General features: G+C 40.6%; 1 protein-coding gene across 3 annotated transcripts in view; it reads right to left on the bottom strand.

The window, feature by feature from the left end:
- Positions 1–1728: 1728 nt before the first annotated feature.
- Positions 1729–19038, bottom strand: part of ST8SIA5 (ST8 alpha-N-acetyl-neuraminide alpha-2,8-sialyltransferase 5) — a 37455-nt gene continuing 20145 nt past the window's right edge. For 2 of the 3 annotated variants that reach the window (XM_035559955.1, XM_035559956.1), the window contains 6 exons: positions 14271–14363; positions 12028–12114; positions 9137–9281; positions 6750–6862; positions 3190–3282; positions 1729–2197 (listed from right to left, as the gene is read on the bottom strand). In XM_035559955.1, coding sequence (XP_035415848.1) covers positions 1729–2197; positions 3190–3282; positions 6750–6862; positions 9137–9281; positions 12028–12114; positions 14271–14363 — 1000 coding nt within the window. The remainder of the gene's footprint in view (positions 2198–3189; positions 3283–6749; positions 6863–9136; positions 9282–12027; positions 12115–14270; positions 14364–19038) is intronic. The other variant, XM_035559957.1, reaches the window with a different exon arrangement.

Below are 19038 nucleotides of genomic sequence, written 5' to 3'. Positions count from 1 at the left end.
ATCATGCTTCACTTCCTTTTAGATCACTTTATCTATAGTGTGAGCAACTTCTAGACCTCTCAGCACAGCGCAGAGGCTTTTAAAAGAAGCTTTGTGCATTCATGCATTACAAAATCAAAATCCAAGTCCTTTTTGGATTCAAACACCCACCCAAAACAGAAAAGCATCCCTCACAGAGGATGAGCACTTTAAATCCCAAATCCTTGTAATTTAAATAAGACAAGACAAGGCACTGGACAACAGCCCAAGTGCTTCAGACTAACAACTTACACGAGGAAACTCTGCTCATTTTAATTATGCCAGCACAGCTGAAACAGCAAACCTCACCATCCTGTGTACGTAGTTATACCGATATCAAAGGGCATATGCCAGCAGCCTACTACACCGTGGTTCAGCAGCCAAAATAAACTCTGACAGCATGTGGCATCTCTTCTGAGTCAGGATTTTGCCAGTTTAACTGTATCAGGTGGAAAATCAAGCTTGACATAACTGAGTTACATTGGTAACCTTTTATAGAATACACCAGCCCTTTTATCATCCTAGTAACATTCTCAACACAAATAAATGCCACATTAAGACACCTGAGGTCTTGAAATGCATAATTTTAAAATAAGCATCATACTCCCAGCCACAAAATATCTTCTCTGCCTTTTAACTTCATGTCCTGCAAGTACTTATCACAGATACCTGAAAATATTTAACTCAACCTGCACAACAGCAGATCAACATCAGATTCTCTCACAAAGTCTTTAATAAAATTGAAGAGGAAATGCTTTTTCTATCCAATGCTGTGATATTTGAACCAAAAATCAACCCAGAACATCTAACCAGCATAATCTCCTTGTCATTTAGCCCAAGAAAAGGTTGCAGAAGTGTGAAGAATCACATTTCTTCAGTAAAGACTTCAAACTGAAGCTGCGATGGTCACTGTAGGAGAAAGTGCACACATTGCACATACGTTAGCGAGAAGGAAAGCATTACAGGCAATGAGAAAGAAAACGTTATCAACAGAGAAGACCAGAAATGTAAGACACAGGAAAGAAGAAGAAAGAAGCTCTAAAACAATTAGACATCATGATCAACACAGTTACCTGTTGCAGAGAATGGGAGCTTAACATTCTCTTCTATCCCAGCTGAATAATTTCATAAAGTGACCTTGTTTGTTCCTATCAAATCTATCTGCTATTTTTCACCAATACTTTGTGACATTACAGAACAAAGACCTCAAGTTATACAATTGCCCTTAAAACTATAATGCTAAAGAATATTTTCAAAAACCCAAATGCCAGAGAACAGTGCTTTCAATAAAATCTGGCAATGCCCCAAGGTACTCGACTCAGAAACCTATATAAAGTCATATAGTATGCTAAAATTCTCCACCACCGATTCTCCTCTAAAGTTTGGTGCTTTTCTTCATAGTGAAATGATAACTATATTTATGTGCTCTGTATATCTCTAAACCTATTGGAAATGTGCTTCTTATCCGACTTGCTTTCCAGGGTAGCGCATACCCTGGGGCAGAGGAGTTCTGCTTCACCCACACAGTTACGGACCCAACTCTGCTAGCAGGAAGGATGCTGGTATCCTAGATCCTATGGGATGCAATGCCTTGAGGAAATTTGTATCAAACAATTATTGCATAATCTCAGGGTGTAATAAAACCTCCTACACCGTACAGGGGTTTTGAGTTCCTGTTGCACTGTTGCATCAGACGAAGAAGTGTCTTTGTCAACAGCAGCTACAGGTCCCTGTATGAACCCGCAGGATCCCCTTGCTATGCATGTGAAGAAAGTTGAAGATTTCTGAAGGCATAGCATGAAAACCAGGGCGAGGTTTCACATTGTCATAGTAGTGGTGAGTTATAAAAATCCCTGAGGGGTTCATGGGGAAGGCCCAAAAGCCAAAGAGGTGGACCTCTTCACAGAGCTCCAGGGCAGCAGTCACCAGGATCAGTCCCGTGCTAATCCGCTTGGCCCGCACCCCTTGGCCAAGCCAGTAGCGTGAGACATTGATGAGATACTGGGGATGAAAGTAGTAAACAGCTTGCTGAGATTCAAAATCATCCAGGACGTATTTGACCCGGATCGAGACGTCCGTGTTGCGGGTGTTGTAGAAAGCCGGCAGCAGCACAGAGGCGTTTTCGTAGACCTGGAGCACATCATAGAAAGGCTTCCTCCATTTCTCCAGCTTATGAAATCTACAGGGAAAAGGATGCAAGCAACAGTCAAACCAGTACAGTCTCAGTTTGGACCAGCAGATAAGAAATCCACAGCGGGCTTTTACTGAAAAATTCCTGATACAGAGATAATTGAAATAATGTTTCAATTAACAAGGAGAATATATTTAGACCTGTAGCTAAAACATCAGTATGAAATGTAGGGCAAAAATGCAGGGGATTAAAAAAATATATATATATTCTCCCCTTTTTTGACAATATACTCATTACAGTGGATGAACTTTGTAGACATTTCTGAGTATGTCTCATTTCTCCTTTTATTATGAGAAGTATGTAATTTTTCCAAAGCTTGGTCAACTGTATAATGCACTATGCAGTGCAGAACAGTTCAAAAAACTGGCAAATACCAAAGCAGAGGAAAAGCATTTCTAAATTAGAATGTCTAACTGTAACATCTAAAAGAAAACTGCAGCGCAAGAAAATGATGAAAAAATTAAATATATTCACCCACCAAGAAAGGTCAAAAGGAATTAGCCCCATGGTCCCAAACCTGTCAGCAAGGTGGTGTGAAGGTATTAACAAATTTAAAATTGAAATCACCTGGTCAATCCTGACTCTAAAGTTTAACTGGCATTTTTGTAAAAACATATGATGATGTGTGTTTATTTAAGCATTTAGGGTGGGATCAAGTCAATTCCAACCTAATGAGTCCAAGACATTTTCCTGGGGCTTGCCAGCACCACACACGAATTCCAGGGGAAGGATGGCTCTGCTGTTATGAGTTTAGTTCATTGGCTTCCCACTTTCTATTATCAATGTGAAGGTTTAAATGTTTAACACATTTTTTTAAGTTGTTACTGATTCCAAATAATTTCACTTCACTATGGAATGTATGATTCCTAGTGTCAGTTCTAAGTAACATTGGGATAAAAATTCTCTTTAACAGTTAGAATTTAATGAAAGGTAGATTTGGAAAAGCAATAGGAGACGAAAACACAAAGAAGTGAAATGACCTCTCTGTAATTATACTGGGATTGACTGTCACAACGTCTGTCTTTACCCCAACGTCTGTGAAGTATTTCTCAGATATAGGAGGCAAATTGCATCTATAAAGGAAAAAAAAAAAATAGTGAGAAAGTTAAACAATTCCTTACACCTTTTCAGCACTAGAAAGTAGGATTGATTTAAGCGTTTCTTTCAGTCAGCAAATCTAGAAACACTTTGAGAATTTAAAATCGTATGAAAACACATTGATGTCTGGACTGTGTATTAAAGTACCAAGTTCTTAGGGGCTGTATAAAGACCTCTGTTCTCCCCAAAGTCTGTCAGAGCTGTCCTCTTTTGGCAGATGTAGCCAATGTCCACTCATTTTGCTCCCTTAGTAGCAATTCAGCTATTTACTTTGGTAATTTAGAGCCAGAATTTGGATGAAGCTTCAAGGACAATCATCCTCTAAAATCAAGGACTTCCTCAGCACCAGCTCAATTGTATTCCATAATTAATACACAAGCTATACTCTAACATTGTGTTTAACACGTTTTGTTTCACACCCAAGAGAATTTAGGGGATATGCTCCACAAGAGAGAAATCAGTCCAGTCCCTAATTAATCCAAAACAACCTGCTTCCCCTCCTCTTCCCTTTGTAAGTATCTCCCAGTGCAGTGTAAGAGCAGCAATTCTGACTGTACAGATTTGACAGTGGATGTCAAAGCTATTAGGAGCAAACGTGAATGTTTGCAAAACCTGACCTCACCCTGGCCTTGACCTAGATTCGTCACCTTACAAAATTTAGGGCATACCTCAAGAGATGCTGAAATTACTGAAAAACACACTTGCACATAAGCTTCACTTCCATAGGAAACTCGATTTAAAAAAAAAAAAAATGCAGCATGCATTGTCAGAGGCAAAATACGTGTTCTTACAGCTGGTCTTACACTCAGTTCAAGCTAATGTTAGCTATCTGCTGACATTTTCAAAATTTTTGAAGTGATCCATGAGCCACAATAAAAGTCATCACTGTTTAGATCCTCACATCTCAAAACTACTGCTGTGCCTAATTCCAAAACACCTCTAAACTACTTTTGAAGATCAGGGCTGAGTAACAGAAAACCATGAAGGCATGTAGGGTAAGCAATGCTCAGTGTTTTCACAGTGTTACAGAGCAGTTACAAGCTCTCAATACATAATTTCTCTGCCCCAGGGAGAGAGCAAGTATAGTGGAGCAAACAAACGCACAAAAATCCTTCAAAGTCCTTCTCAGACTCAGGAGGTTCATATCTACCTCCCAGAGAGTCCTCCTTTATCAGGTCAGACAACTTTTTTTTAAACCACCTTGTCCTCCTCATGGGCATTGTTATTTCCAGCACTTTTCTCTGCTAGGTCATGCAACATCCTTCTGAAGTCCTCTAGCATTCTCAGTTCCACCTAGCACTGGGCACCATATTCATTACATTATATTTGACTAAGGTTTTCAAATATTTTGCTTTAATATTTTTAAACAGTCCACTCACATCAGGATTAAGAAGGGTTAAATTTGTTGAAGGTGATAATTCCTTATAAAAACTATACAATCTGCATAAACTGTACTCTATAACTCTAAAAATTCTTCCCTGCAAAGAAAATAGACACATTCCAGCATGCATCCAACATTTCATCACAGATCTCCACTCTGGCCAGTAGATGGTGATAGACAATAACAACTAGTAAATTCAATTGGTTTCTGTGGATTTTATACATTCTATTGTAGTATAATTAATTGCTATCAGAATTCGTTTCACAAAAAAATATTAGTTGCATGCTGCTGACCAGAAGCTTCCTGACAATACAAAGGCGTCCTGAAGGAATCGTTGAATGTTAGCAGTGCTCCATCGGCAGTGTTTGCTATTTTAAATAATCATTTTGTTGCTGACCAAGACGGCGATTCCCAGCTTTTTGGAGAACTGGTGTCAGACTGGAAAGTGGATCTGTTAAGTGGATTAAGGACACCTGTCTTTAAACATAAGCTCTACGTTAAAATTGATGACAGCAGACTTTAAGCTCTTAAACACTAACACGGCTTTGAGCATAACACTGGTCCCATATGTTTTGGAGACAGTGAACCATTTTTTTTGTTGCACGAGTACTGATGTACTCATTCATATTTCAGTTCTACTTAAGTCTCTAATAAATTCCTGATACCAAAAAATCCAATTTCTATGTTCTGTACCGATCTGATCTGCTTTTTTTTAAGCAGGTGTGGTACTGTCCAAGAAAGAGTAACAGCGGTAAGAAGGGACCTCCACTGAAAGTTCTTATACATAAATGATGACATTTGCTGCCCATATTTCCACTTCCACTCAATAGTTTGTCATCTCCAAGTGTAACATGTGTCTTTCGTTTCAATCATACTAATAGCAGTGATCAAACATAGTAAAAAGGAATCTACCATACTAATTTAATGTATACAATGTAAAGCAGGCTTTTAAACTGAGGCAGATTATATGAAGTCTAGACTGTTTCATGGAATAGAATTAGGACAATAGTTTAATATAAAGGGGGAACAGGAGGCAGAGAAAAGGGGTATGAAATTAGGGAACAGTGAAGGGAGGACCTGTAAAAAATTATTTTTCATTTGATGCCAAATTAAGAATACAATGAGGCAAAATTTGGACTAATTTTTATGGTATGAAATCAGAGAAATTCACTGATTTATGAACAGTTATTTTAAGCTTACAAAAATATACCTAAGGTCAGAAAATGGGCTAAGAGAAATAAAAAGATTTTCTTTTCTACAAAATAGGTCATGAATCTGTGAGCTAGCTGTCATATGCCATGACCCAAGCAAAGAACTTAATAGGATTCAGAGGGGGATTAGACATGCATATGAATAATAAAAAAATCTTTCCTTCATATTAAGGATGATGAAAAGACTGCTAAATTCTGTTATCCAGGGATGCAAGTAACAAGACAACCCTGACTATACAAAACCAGGGTAACTCCAGATACAGTAGGGAGTGCAGTGTAAAGACACCAAAACTTCAAAGTCACTTGGGTGTCTCTGCACAACCTGGAATCTGCGTTACTGATCAGCAAAACTCGCATTATGCAGCACTTGAGCTCTGCATCCAAAGAGACTGCACCATTTCACAAACACACCTCTGAGGCATGTGAGATGTATGGTGTGGAGCTGTTAAGGTCTTGCCAAGCCGCTTCTTATGCAGAAAAGGTCCAGAACTGTTCCAGAAAATCATGGCCATGTTCACAGGACACTACGCCTGGGCTAATGTCCACAAAAGGATAAATCCACAACTTGAGTAACAGGGCAGGCTGAATGAGGACGTTAAGCTTTGTCAATAAATCAATGATTAACTACATGAGGTTAGGGAGAAATAATTCCCGAAAGCCTAAGTTTTCAATAAATGTCATATAGTGAAGTGTTTTCTTTGAAATATCACCACTTTGTGCAAGAAGCAGACTTGACCAGTTTGTAAATCCCAGGTTTGCATGTGGGAAAGAATAGCTTAGCAATCTTTTATTTGTTATTAAAACAGAAAACAGGCAAAACAAACAAACAAAATGGTGCCATGGTGCTTACCGAAACACAAAGTCTGCACTGTCAATCTCTCGGCCACATCTGCTGTTCTTCAGAATTCCTCCATTCCCGACCACTGCACATTTCTTAAACTGGGAGCGGTGGTATGGCATATCCTGCAACATCACAGCAAGGAAAGTTATTCTCCTGAACCATGGAGGGAACAAGTCTTTTATTTTATTTTTTTTGGTGCAGCTGCATCTTGCCGCAGATGCACTAATCATAGGAAGTTGACACTGGTTCTGGCCCGTGGTATTCCCATGGTGTACATAAGCAGACAGGATTGTTTGCCGTGCAATTAGAGATGTAAACTGCTAACTCAAAAAGAAAAATGTAATAACCTCTTTTTGGTCCAGACTAAATAATGGAAGAAGTCATCTAGAAACCTGCTTTCCCTTCTGACTTCCACACGGGGGCATGAGCTATAAAATCAGCACACCCAAGGCATCGCCTTCCTAGCTGCCTGCATACCGCTGGCTGCCCAGGCGCTGATGTCCTGCTTTGGAGAAGTCTGCATGTAGTCCCAGAGCAGCCGGTAAAGCCCAGGAGGTCCCTCTAAATCAGATGGCACATCAGAGCTACTTATCAGAACCTAGGCCAAATTTTAGTGCTTTCCACTACTGCCTGTACTGATAGCATTAATGATTATTAAACAGCATTTGTACCACCAGCAGTGCCTAGAGCCTTTGGTAAGGCATCTTTAAGGACTTGGATATGACTCATCTTTCTGTAATCTTTAGGCAAAATTCTGTCATCATATGCACATATGCAGCTGCTGCAGAAGCCAGAAAGAGTCAAAATCACATCTCGGAGAGCAGAACTGGGCCGTTGGGGTGAGAGGGCCGTGATGCAGCACTGAGCTCCACTACACCTTATAAATATGTAGAGATGCACTTATGTAAGCATGAGAGCGCTCTTTTTTGTACATACATATTTTATCAATAACTTCATACCGCAAACTACAGAGAGACGTGGTAACAGCGTGACATTTCTAGGTGATTATTTCCAGGATCTTCCCATAGGGTTCATAAATCATGAGGCAAAAGGGCACGCATGCAATTATGCCTGTTTGACAAAAGCAGCACCTGTCTAACAGAGAAGCATGACAGAGTTATCTGTGCTTTATCCAGTGATTTCTTAACATGAAATGCCTCAGCAGTTCTGAAAGGGGATCAAAAGCCAGGTATTCATTCTCAGCACAATGCTTTGGTCCTTATGCTCTTCCTCCCTTGCTTTCAGCCTTGCATCTCCTACACTTGCCACGCAGCAGCCCTGCTCCTAGGCAGAGCGTGGCTTTGGCCCCATAGCTGCTGCCCAGTGAACCCCAAAGGCACTTTGGCACATGGTAGACCCTGCAGAGCATCCTCGAGGCAGTCTTGGATAGATACAACAGCAGCTACAGGACACTCCCAGCCAAAGAAAACAGGAATCTATAGTCTTTCATGCATTCATCTGCATAATTAGGCAGGGATTTGAGTACTGTACTCCTGGATGTAGATGTACCCATTCTTTGCACATCTCCAGATGCCAAAGCACTTTCCTGGAGTCCTTCCCCTGCTCTGCCCTAGTTTCCCATGTGCACATTTAGACAACAGCACTGCCCTACCTTTTAGTCATGATCAGAGAGCAAATGGATTAGAAGTTATTAGACCCTCCAGGTCAACATTAATGACAAAATCCCATGTACTCAAACTGAGTATTTTCCTCCCTTTCTGAAAGGGACAAATTGCAGTTATCCCCTCCAAATACAGCATTTTAAATTCATGACATGTGCCTCATGATAAGTCAGTAGTCACATAAGACCATTTCTGCACATCAGTCACAAAGTGCAGTGGGATTTTACCCACCAGTTACAACATTTGCACTTTGGCCCTCAGGTCAAGGATTATCTGCTGAAAAGGTTTTGAATAATCTTTACAATGGATATATTTGAGAATTCTGCAGCCTGTTCACAGATAAGCTGCAAGTAGGAATAAGGATAAAAATAGTCAGTCACTGTGAATATGAATTATAAAATGATCATGCCCTGAAAAAGCAGATCTACCCCAAATGTTGGATTTATTTTATGTGAATATTGTACTTTAAAAAGTTCTGTTCACTAACTGCCTTTTTTATTCAGCTTTACTAAGTTACTTCATTAGCCACTTTGCAGATAGGTCGCCAATATTCTGCAGAAAAATGTATGTACATTGCATACTAGACTAGATGACCATTAGAAAATAGGATAACCAGTTGAAATATTGTATCAAAACTAAACATATTAAAAGTATAACCAATGATGTTTGCAGAAAAGTCAAACTGCTAATTGCTAAATGCTTGGCTATAGGATATAATCTAATGCTGCAAGTAAAGTGAAGTTAAATCTGCCAATGGATAGAGGCATGAGGCACCTTTGGAAACATTTTGAAGATTTCTTGGTTGATATGGAAGATTCCACTAGTATCCACTTCATATTTCAGTTTAGTTCCCAAGGGAGTATTCTTCTGGGTGGTGAACAGAAAGGCAGGGGCATTGCAACACCTTGACAAAGCAGACCTGTAAAATGAAAAAGAGATCAATAAAATCTAGGAGCTGACAGCATGCTTTAGGATTTGCAATTACTATTACTTCTAAAAAGGCATTTTTCAGAAAAAAAAATAATAATAAATTAAAAAAAAACACTTTAGCAATAGGTGTGGCAAAGTGGTGGTTTGCTGGGTTTTCCTTTAGAAAATGTCAGCTTCAGTGAAATTTTCCTTGAGTGATGAATTTATGGTAAAAAAAAGAAAACACTAAACAGAAGAAATGAGACCCCTGTACCTGCCCTCTTCTAGGCTGCAGGAAAACCACGTGAAAACTATGCTCTGCTCTATACCCCAAATCTGAGCTTCTGCCCCCATATCCTGTGGAAACCATCCTCATGAATTAGTCCCTCTCTGCTTTAGAGGTCTTCCATTTTTTGTAAATTATTCACTCATCACTGAGCAGAAAACACAGGGTTTGAAGTCTTCATTTGGGGATGTGGAAGCTTGGTAGAGCAGGGACACAGCAATACCTAAAGTCACTACCACACTAACCAGACTACTGTGGAGCATGGCACATTTCAATGACATGAAAACTTTAAAAGGTCTTAGTTTTGCTTTTGACCTCACATATGCACATCAAGGAGATGGTACAGCCCTGACAAATGGGTGCTGGGCAGTCTGGTCATGGCTACAACTCCAGAATCTCAGACAAATGGCTAAAATTTCTTTGTCCCTGGGACAAAAGTGTGGGAGAAAGAGGGATTTGGCCAGCCTCTTTTCAGTGGTTTGTGGGGACAGGATAAGGGGCAATGGCCACAAAGTGGAGCCCAGGAAGTTCCGCACCAACATGAGAAAGAACTTCTTCACGGTGAGGGTGACGGAGCACTGGAACAGGCTGCCCAGGGAGGTTGTGGAGTCTCCTTCTCTGGAGATATTCAAGGCCCATCTGGACGCCTACCTGGGCAGCCTGCTCTAAGGAACCTGCCTTGGCAGGGGGGTTGGACCCGATGATCTCTTGAGGTCCCTTTCAACAGCTACAATTCTGTGATTCTGTGATTCTGTGAAAGCCAAATGGCTAGATTAAATACCTTGCCTCTGGGGTATGTGGCCTCACTAGGAGTTGGAAAAATAAGTCACTCTTCTCTAGGGGTTTTATTACAAGAATCAGAAAGCAAATACGGAACTATGCAAACATTTCAGTGATGTCCAGTTACTATTACATACTTGACTGAAACAGAATGACATCGTATGATGATCAGATCAAGGCAGCAACTGAGACTGAGTGAGCCAATGAGTAATTTCAAGTAACTAGATCATTAAATAATTAAAAGCAGGTAGTGGGACTGAATTCTGATATTTGAGATAAGAATACCTTCCTCGTTAGTTCTGCATTAAGGAATTGGAAGAGATGTTCTTTAATCTATTGTCCAAATAGTTTTCCTGACTCATATTCCTTAATGTAAATGTCTGACATCTGATGGAGGAAGACCATCCAGGAAATTGTTTTCCTGATTCTACAGATACAAAAGTAAGTGTGATCTTTGCTTATAGTGCAGGTGTTGCTGGCCTGTGAGTGATGTTCCTCCAGATGGTCTCTACATGGTCATTTCTCATCGCTCCCAACTCTCAGCTGGCTTCTGTACTTCTGTGTGCTCCTTGCACTCTGAACACAATCATTAGGACCCAGATCTCTCACTCCAAGGAGTCTTTACAACAGAAGGCTCTAATCCCATATAATTCCATATAGCTCTTTTTTTTTTTTTTTCCACAATGGGCTTCGATAATTGCCCATCAAATATTTTACAGAAAAATACATTAAAAACATATGTGCGGAAGTTCATATTGGAAAAAAATGCAATGAATCTGGGGCTCACAATTAGTTATTTTTAAAGATGTTAGTGACTAACTCAGCACATGCATTCTCACATTTTCTCATTAACTCATGCCAGCTTTTTCCTGCAATTATTAAAGAGAATTTGGGAGAAATCTGTGGAGCCTTATTCTGAATCATTGCAGTGATTTACAGAATTAACCAGTCTATATTGCACTTTGAAATTTTCCATAGACCTACGCAAATATGGCCCCTGAATATGTTAACACACAACATTCAAGTATTGTTTTGGCTTCATTTAACTATTGCCTTCACAAGACCAGTTTCATAAGCCGTATCTTGAAAGAACCATGAAGGACCTTCAGCAAAGATGATGTCACATGAAGGAAGGTAACATACTACAGAAACAAACTGCAGAGGTCTCTGTATACCAGAAGAAACATCTGAAGATGATCAGGCAGTAGTAATGGCTGAGAAGCCATTAAAAAAAGGGAACTAATAAACAAGGTCTGGCAGTACCTAATACACCACAGAAAAAATCCAGTTTGAGTATTTTGTAGGCCAAATTTGCAGTGTCACCACTGATGGTACTATTTTACACCACCAGAGAGTTTGGTTGATGCATTATATATAGCTTTTACCTCTTTGCTCCAGCCTCATTTTTGCCCTTTATTTCTGCCCAAATCAAACCTGGAAAAGTCTTTTCCATACCAAATTCCCTGCCTTTGTTGGGAAGACTGTCCAACTGCCAGAACAGCTCTCTTTCACCCTCCCTGCTGACCTTTCTAAAGTAGAAAAAAGTCAGTATTTATTCAAAAGGATGGTATTCCAACAGTTACAGTGCCTACTCTTGCTATCCATATTGAAGGTTTGGAACAGCTAACAGGAAGCTAAACTCAAACTAAAGCAAATTTTACTCAGTTGCATTAATGTGGACCATCCTTACTTGAATAGGTTAGCTTCTGTGACATTCATCTCCCATTTGCACATCTGTAGGCTCTTCCACCTGTCAAACAATTCAGTTTGTTTCACCCTAAAAGATAAAAAGAAAGAAAAGCAAAATTCTTTATTACATGGCATTCACCTCCTTCAACTACTGTAGCCAGGGTACCACGAAACAGGTGTTTGATAGGACAAACTAGTCCATCTATCTAGTGCAAAACTTAGTTGTTTTTTTGTTTCTTTGTTTTTCCTACTCAGAGATCGCAACTCTAAGCCACGTATATACACCTCCTCAGATGCCTGGAACCGATTTTTCTTCACTGTATAAACTGCAATTGCACACGTGCAGGGATAAGCATGTGTGGGGAGAAGAGAACATGAAAAGCTCTTTATGTAAGGAGCTCTCCCTCCCCCTTGTTAATAAATATACTTTCAGCTACATCAAGCAGTGATGCTCCCAATTCCACTAGGCTAGCAAAGGGTGACACAGTTTTGGTGGTATGTATTTCCACCACTTATACCTTACAGTTCTTACACACTTTTCTGCGTTTGGACAATGGATAAAACAAAGGCCTTACAAAAACCTAGAGCTAGGCAGCAGTGTTATAATATGGCTGGGCAATTTTGAAGTCTGAGAATTATTCATGACTGGTAGGTATTAATGAGTTCTCTTCAACTTTGAGGGCTTTGAATGCTCTAATAAAACAAAGACTTTTAAGGGAAATATATATTTAAAGTGAGTAGAACTAAGGATTTCCCAGGCTGTGGAAGTTAGAGGTAGGAATTAGGTCATATTGTACTTTCTGTAGCCCACCAGAGCATATTAACTTGGAAATTTTCCATTGTAAGGGCTGACTTAGGAAATGTACCACATCAGAAGGAAGCACTTCAGAAGAACCCAGCATAGTAAAAGAGCTTAATGTCAAATGGCATCTATCACAGAAGTAAGGCTAACTATCCAACTGAGCAGGAGTCCACTGCCTTCTATGTAACATTGGAAAAGATGAAGAGAAATGAGTAATTCTTTCTACCATATGATAAATATGCAGAAGAGCAATTCAAAACTCACCATCTTCAGCAGAACATTGGCAGAAGCGTCACATTCTCACCCCTTCTATTTATTTTTAAGCACTGCAAGTCAGCAGGCAGTGCAAAGTTGCTACTTGTGTATCCTTCATCCAGTACCAAATACAGAAGACAAGGACATAACCTACATTTTTTTTGGTGCACAAAGTCAGCAAGGGAGACATGCTGGAAATTCACACAGACCTGGAGCAATAAATTCTATTTGCTGTGGCCTTGATCGCTTAAAGCTGTGCTCTTATACAGCTGCACTTTCAGCTGAGACTGTCAGTGCACTTCACAGACCTTAACAAACCTTATGGATTGTAGGTAACACAACTACACCACTGGTTGTAGATATAGTAAGGAACTACACATAACACGAGCACCTAAATACAATGTGATGCCAAAAATGCAGAAGGACAACACAAAAACATCCTTCTTTGCTTTCCAGTCAGTTCCATGGGCAATCTTTTTGGCCTGACTCCATCTCTCTAGCTTCATGGCTACATCTCAGTCATCTCGTTAGTTTCCTGATGTACATACAGCACCGGAGAAGACAAAATACAGATACTTTATGATTTCTCAGAAATGCATTTTTTAATGAGTGTTATTACTGAAACTCAATGCTGCAGAAAATTAAGGCAGTGGGCTCAAAAGTACAAATGGGCTCAAAAAAGATCTAAACAAATTAACAGAGAGGTTTATTGTACACTCTGACTACTGGAGTCTAGACACCACCTACTGCTCAGAGAGACCCCATGCCAGAATTTGTTATCAGGTAGGGCTAACCATTTTGCCTCATTTCTTAGCCTTCACTACTGTTTATCATCAACAACAGAGCATGAGGCTAGACAGAAACTTGTCATGAGTCAGTCTGTCTCTTCTTACCTTCAGTAGAGTGCCTGGAATATAACATTACACATAATATTGCAAACACTGCATTTACTTCCAAACTGGGAATACTGGGTCTGAACAAAATGTCTCAATGTATTTAAAAGCCTCCATTTTTTTCAAATAGATCTCAGATCAAATTCAAATGTCACTACTCACCTCAGGAATCCCTGATGAGATCCCTATTGAAAGAATCTCTTGCACCTTACTACGTTCATAATTTCATCATAAGTTATCATTTCCATCCTGCCTGAAAAGTAACCTTTTTAGCAAACATGTATTCATACTTACATAGACAAAACCTTCACCTCAATGATGTCCTGTCGTAATTCCAGGCATTTGGTGGAGTTGTATTCCAAAGGCCCTTCATAAAACTCAAAATACCTGAAGAACAAAGACAAAGATTATCAATAATCCTTATACTAGAACACTTGTCTTACACTCCAACAGAAATGTGCTTTAAGTTGTCATTTGTCATTTCTACCAAATCTGAGACTACAACATTTGTCCCAACAGCAAGTTATTACCTCACAGGAAAATTGGGGCCCAGCACAAGAAGGACATGGAAATATTAGAATGAGTCCAGAGGAGGGCCACGAGAATGATCAGTGGGCTGGAGCATCTCTCCTATGGGGACAGGCTGAGAGAGTTGGGGTTGTAGAAGAGAAGGCTCAGGGGAGACTTTACAGTGGCCTGCCAGTACCTAAAGGGGGCTACAGGAAAGCTGGGGAGGGACCTTTAGTTAGGGAGTGTAGTGATAGGACAAGGAGTAATGGTTTTAAACTGAAAGAGGGTAGGTTTAGATTAGATATAAGGAAGAAATCCTTTACTCAGAGAGTGGTGAGGCACTGGAACATGTTGCCCAGAGAAGCTGTGGATGCCCCATCCCTGGAGGTGTTCAAGGCCAGGCTGGATGCGGCTTTGGGCAGCCTGGTCTGGTGGGAGGTGTCCCTGCCCATGGCAGGGGATGGAATTCGATGATCTTTAAGATCCCTTCCAGCCCAACCCATTCTATGATTCTATGATTCTGTGATTCTATGATTCTATGAAAATACAGATGTCATTGCTAATTTTAGAACAGCCACCTACGTCCAGTTTGTCCATCCCTACATAGACTCACATGCTAATTTTGAGATGTTCAAGAGGGAGCACTCAGCAGTTTCCATTTAGCTGATTTAAACTAAGTGGACAGGTTTTCAAACAGCATCTAACACAATTCTCACTTGCTTAGGCATTAATTGGCTATGATTTCAAAAGAGTTCATCTCTCTTGTAGGTATGGTAGCTGCCACTGAAAGTCGGGGAAAAGCACTGATTACATAAGGTATATTGTTCCCATCCTTTGGGTGTCTGAATGTGCTGAGAATTTTAAAAATAGTTCATTAAATTCTTAGCAAAGTGCTGGGGGTTTCATCTTGCCTGTGGAGACTGCTGCATACCTCCGTGAAATTGAGCTTTTCTTCGTGATTCATTTTCTTGGTGTATTTGGAGGGGAGAGGGAGCTGGGATTTTCTTCTCAAAAAAACTGAGATGGCTTTGAGAACAAAAGGATTTGGATGCTCCGACACATCAGATATGACAATGCTATTCTTTATTAAAATCTGACATAAGTATGTGCTTTTTTAGTTGAACTCCTCTTCCTCCACCACAAGACTGGAGTTAAGGAGAAATAAAACACAAGGGTAGCAACCCCACGTTAGGGGCCAGAGAAAGCCCAGCCTGTCCAACGAATTCTACAAGACTGTACTGAAATGACAAAGATGATTTAGGGTATAAACCAAGCTCTGTATCACTTTCATCCCATCACTGTAAGTCTGTATTAAAACCCGATACCTAAGAACAGCACATGCCCATACAGCAGTTATGGGCATAATGGAGAAACACGAGTTGATGACCTGGGGGACTGGGTATTACAACAGAAGCTAGATCAAGTTATTTTTACGGATCCTTTAAATTCGCAGATTCACAACCCTGTAATACAACCTATCTTCTGAATTTTCAATAAGAAAGAAAAGTACAAGATTCCTGTAAGAGTTTTATTCAAACCATCATCTGAAATGTAAAATTTTGATGTTGTGTCATTTGAAAATAACATCAAAAATCCTATCTGACCCGAATTTCTGTTCAGTTTCCAATATAAAATCCTTACGTAGGAAAACCTTGTTATTTTTATCAGTGGTTCATGTTTACAGTTAACAGCAAAATCTGGGGGGACCCAAACTTTGAGCTGTTCTGGAGAAGTTCTCATGCCACCCAAGGGAACTGTATGAAGAGAACGTGCCCTGAAAACAACATCTCCAGGTATCTCCATGAGGGCCTCCTAAAGCCAGAAGCATCTAAAGCTTCTGAATTTTGCCTTTTAAATATATCCAGAAGTCAACTTGATAAAGCTGGGAAGAGAGAAACCCACAGGAGGGAGAAAGGGACTATGGTATGTGACTGGAAAAAGCCCAAGAGCCTCCCAAAGCAATCTGCTACCAACTGGGAACATTTCTAACCTGTCAAAAACTGCTTTGAAGTGTTTCCTTCACCCCTCACTGAGGTTTTCACCACCTCAACTTTGCCAAAACCCAAACCAACCACTGTGATCCAGCAAGGGACAGAAAGCTTGAGACTAAGAGGAAGAAGCCAATGCTGAGAAGATGGCAAGATCAGAACATCAAAAATTCTTAATAAGGAAGTGAACTCATTACTGTCAAGAAATACAGTAACCCAACAATCTTTTAAGAATGTGACTATTTGGAAGTGTGTTTGCATATTTTTCAAGGAAACAAATACATTTTTATGAGTTCTGTAAAAGGAATTTTGTACTGTTTCATAAATAGTGACAAATCTGGAAAAAGATTTCCTTGGCCTCAAGAACAGAGATAAAGGTCACGCAACATAGACCTTTCTCTGGTTTCTCATCAAAAGCCTTGGGCTCTCCTTCTGATTCAATTGTTCACCTGGACATTCAGCCCTTACTAAAGAGCAGATGAAATCCATTGCACTTTTACATTTCCTACGTGCTTGCCTTAGTGGAGCTGGGGCTGAACAACTTGTGTATTTTGAAAGCTGCTCCTGCTGAAATTGGTTTAAGAGTTCATATGGTAGAGCTTCACCAAAGTCCTGTGTGGATGTACTCCAGATAAGTTTCCAAAACCAAACTGACTTCATAGGACTTCTGGCTGGTCAAAGCATTTTACAGGATGCAGGGGTCCCCTCTGGCTATCAGTCCAGATACATAAGCAACTGTACAACTTTTCATCCCCCTTCAGTATTTATTTTTCTTACTGTGTTTGGTTTTATTCATTCTTTACTTTGGTTCACTGAGTGAGATAAGACTGGGACCCTGAATGTTCACGTTTTACACGATGGAATTGATAGAGGCAGGAATACATCCCCATGCAACACCCAGCACTTTGCACACCACTCCCACCTCTTCCACCCTGCTTCAGGGAGAGAGCAATGGTGTATCAGCCTCATGCTGTCTTTCAGCCCAACACTGGATTACAGTACCCTGTGTGTGCTTCAGGACAGCTAAGAATGGTAAAAATCTAGATTAATATGCATTTTTATCTTTCCTGTGCATTTCTGGATGTGCTGCTAAGCTAGAGAGCTGCAGCTCAGATGTCAAACAGCACGTTATCACATGGCAAAGCTGGCCTCAGCCCGTGGCACAGTAGACAAAGTTGTCACTTTATGAAAAGAGATGAAATTTTCTGAGTCCCAAAGACTCCCTTTGATCACTGCCTGTTTACCCAACCCACAAACCAAAAAGAGAGAAGAAAAAGGATGTGCTACCAGAGAGGCAGAAGGGTAAGAAGGAAAGAATCGCATGAAAAATAAGCCACTTCTGGATGTGAAAAGAAATCCACGAGGCAGCAATGCATTTGCAACAGAGTTGTTCCATTACCCTACAGCTTAGAAAAGCACGGGGCTGTCCTGCAAGTCACTAACTCTCACACGTACTTCAAATCCACATGCTTCCAGAGTTTTGTGAGATGGTACCCAGTCAGCAGACTAACTTTTTTTCCCCTCTCCCAGGAATGTTCATGCTCTTCATTTGCCCCGCAGTCTCTCCTCCTCCTGTTTCAGACACTGAGGCAGATTAGCAGAGGCAGCTCCCCGCAGCTCCGGCTGACCTCTTCCCACACAAGGGCTTCGTGCTGTCCTTTCCCCCAACACCAGGCTCTAGTACAAGGAACACGAGCTCCCTCAGCCCCTGTGGATGTCCTCTAAACCCAGCTCCTCTGCTCAGCAGGGCCCGGAGCCTGGTCCTGCCAGGAGGATTTGGAGAGCAGCCCGCTTGTTCTCCCACAGGAGGCATCAGTCTCACCCACTCCCTGGGCTCCAAGTGCTGCTCCTGCCTATTAAACTCCCACTCCAAACCACGGAGCTCCCCATGAACAAAGACACATTCGCCTGCCAGCTTAATTAACACCAATGGAAACTGTCCTCCCCGTCATCTTCCTCAGTATGATATCCAGCTAAAATGTAAGGGTGTAGTGCAGTTTATTTTGATTTATGCTCTTGATTAGTGACAAGTGATACTCCTGACTACGCTACTCCTTTTGCTATGAGAAAAGGTTGCATTTTAGCTTTCCAGGAATGACAGGCCGGTTTCACATCCATAAAACAGTGTGTATATGTCACCCCAGAATCTCTTCTCCCTGTACTTTTTTCCCTTCCTTTGCTGAAATCTATCACCAGTGACATGCCCCTCAGTGTTGGATGTCCAGAAGTGAGATGCCATTTGCTCTGTAATTTTCCCGTTTTAAATAACCATGACTTTCTTCTTTTCTAACCTTCATGTCTACCATTGCAATCTCACTTCCAGCTGAGCAGCTTACTGAGCTTGAGAGAGATATCCAACTTCCCAATACACCAGCTAACGCTTAGGTCTTTGATCATCTGCAGACGGGCTGCTCCTGCTTTGATCAAAAGTAAGCTTTTCTTGGTCATGCAACATGAATTAAAAAGCCTGAGACTTCAATCCTGTCTTCAAGTGACATTTGGATTGAGGCACTGATTTGTCTGATACATTGCACAAAGGTTTGAAAATATAATTGAATGTAATT

This window comes from Cygnus atratus, chromosome Z (genome assembly GCF_013377495.2).
Source record: "Cygnus atratus isolate AKBS03 ecotype Queensland, Australia chromosome Z, CAtr_DNAZoo_HiC_assembly, whole genome shotgun sequence".
In the NCBI taxonomy this organism is placed as follows: domain Eukaryota; kingdom Metazoa; phylum Chordata; class Aves; order Anseriformes; family Anatidae; genus Cygnus; species Cygnus atratus.
This window is presented reverse-complemented; position numbering and strand designations above follow the sequence as displayed.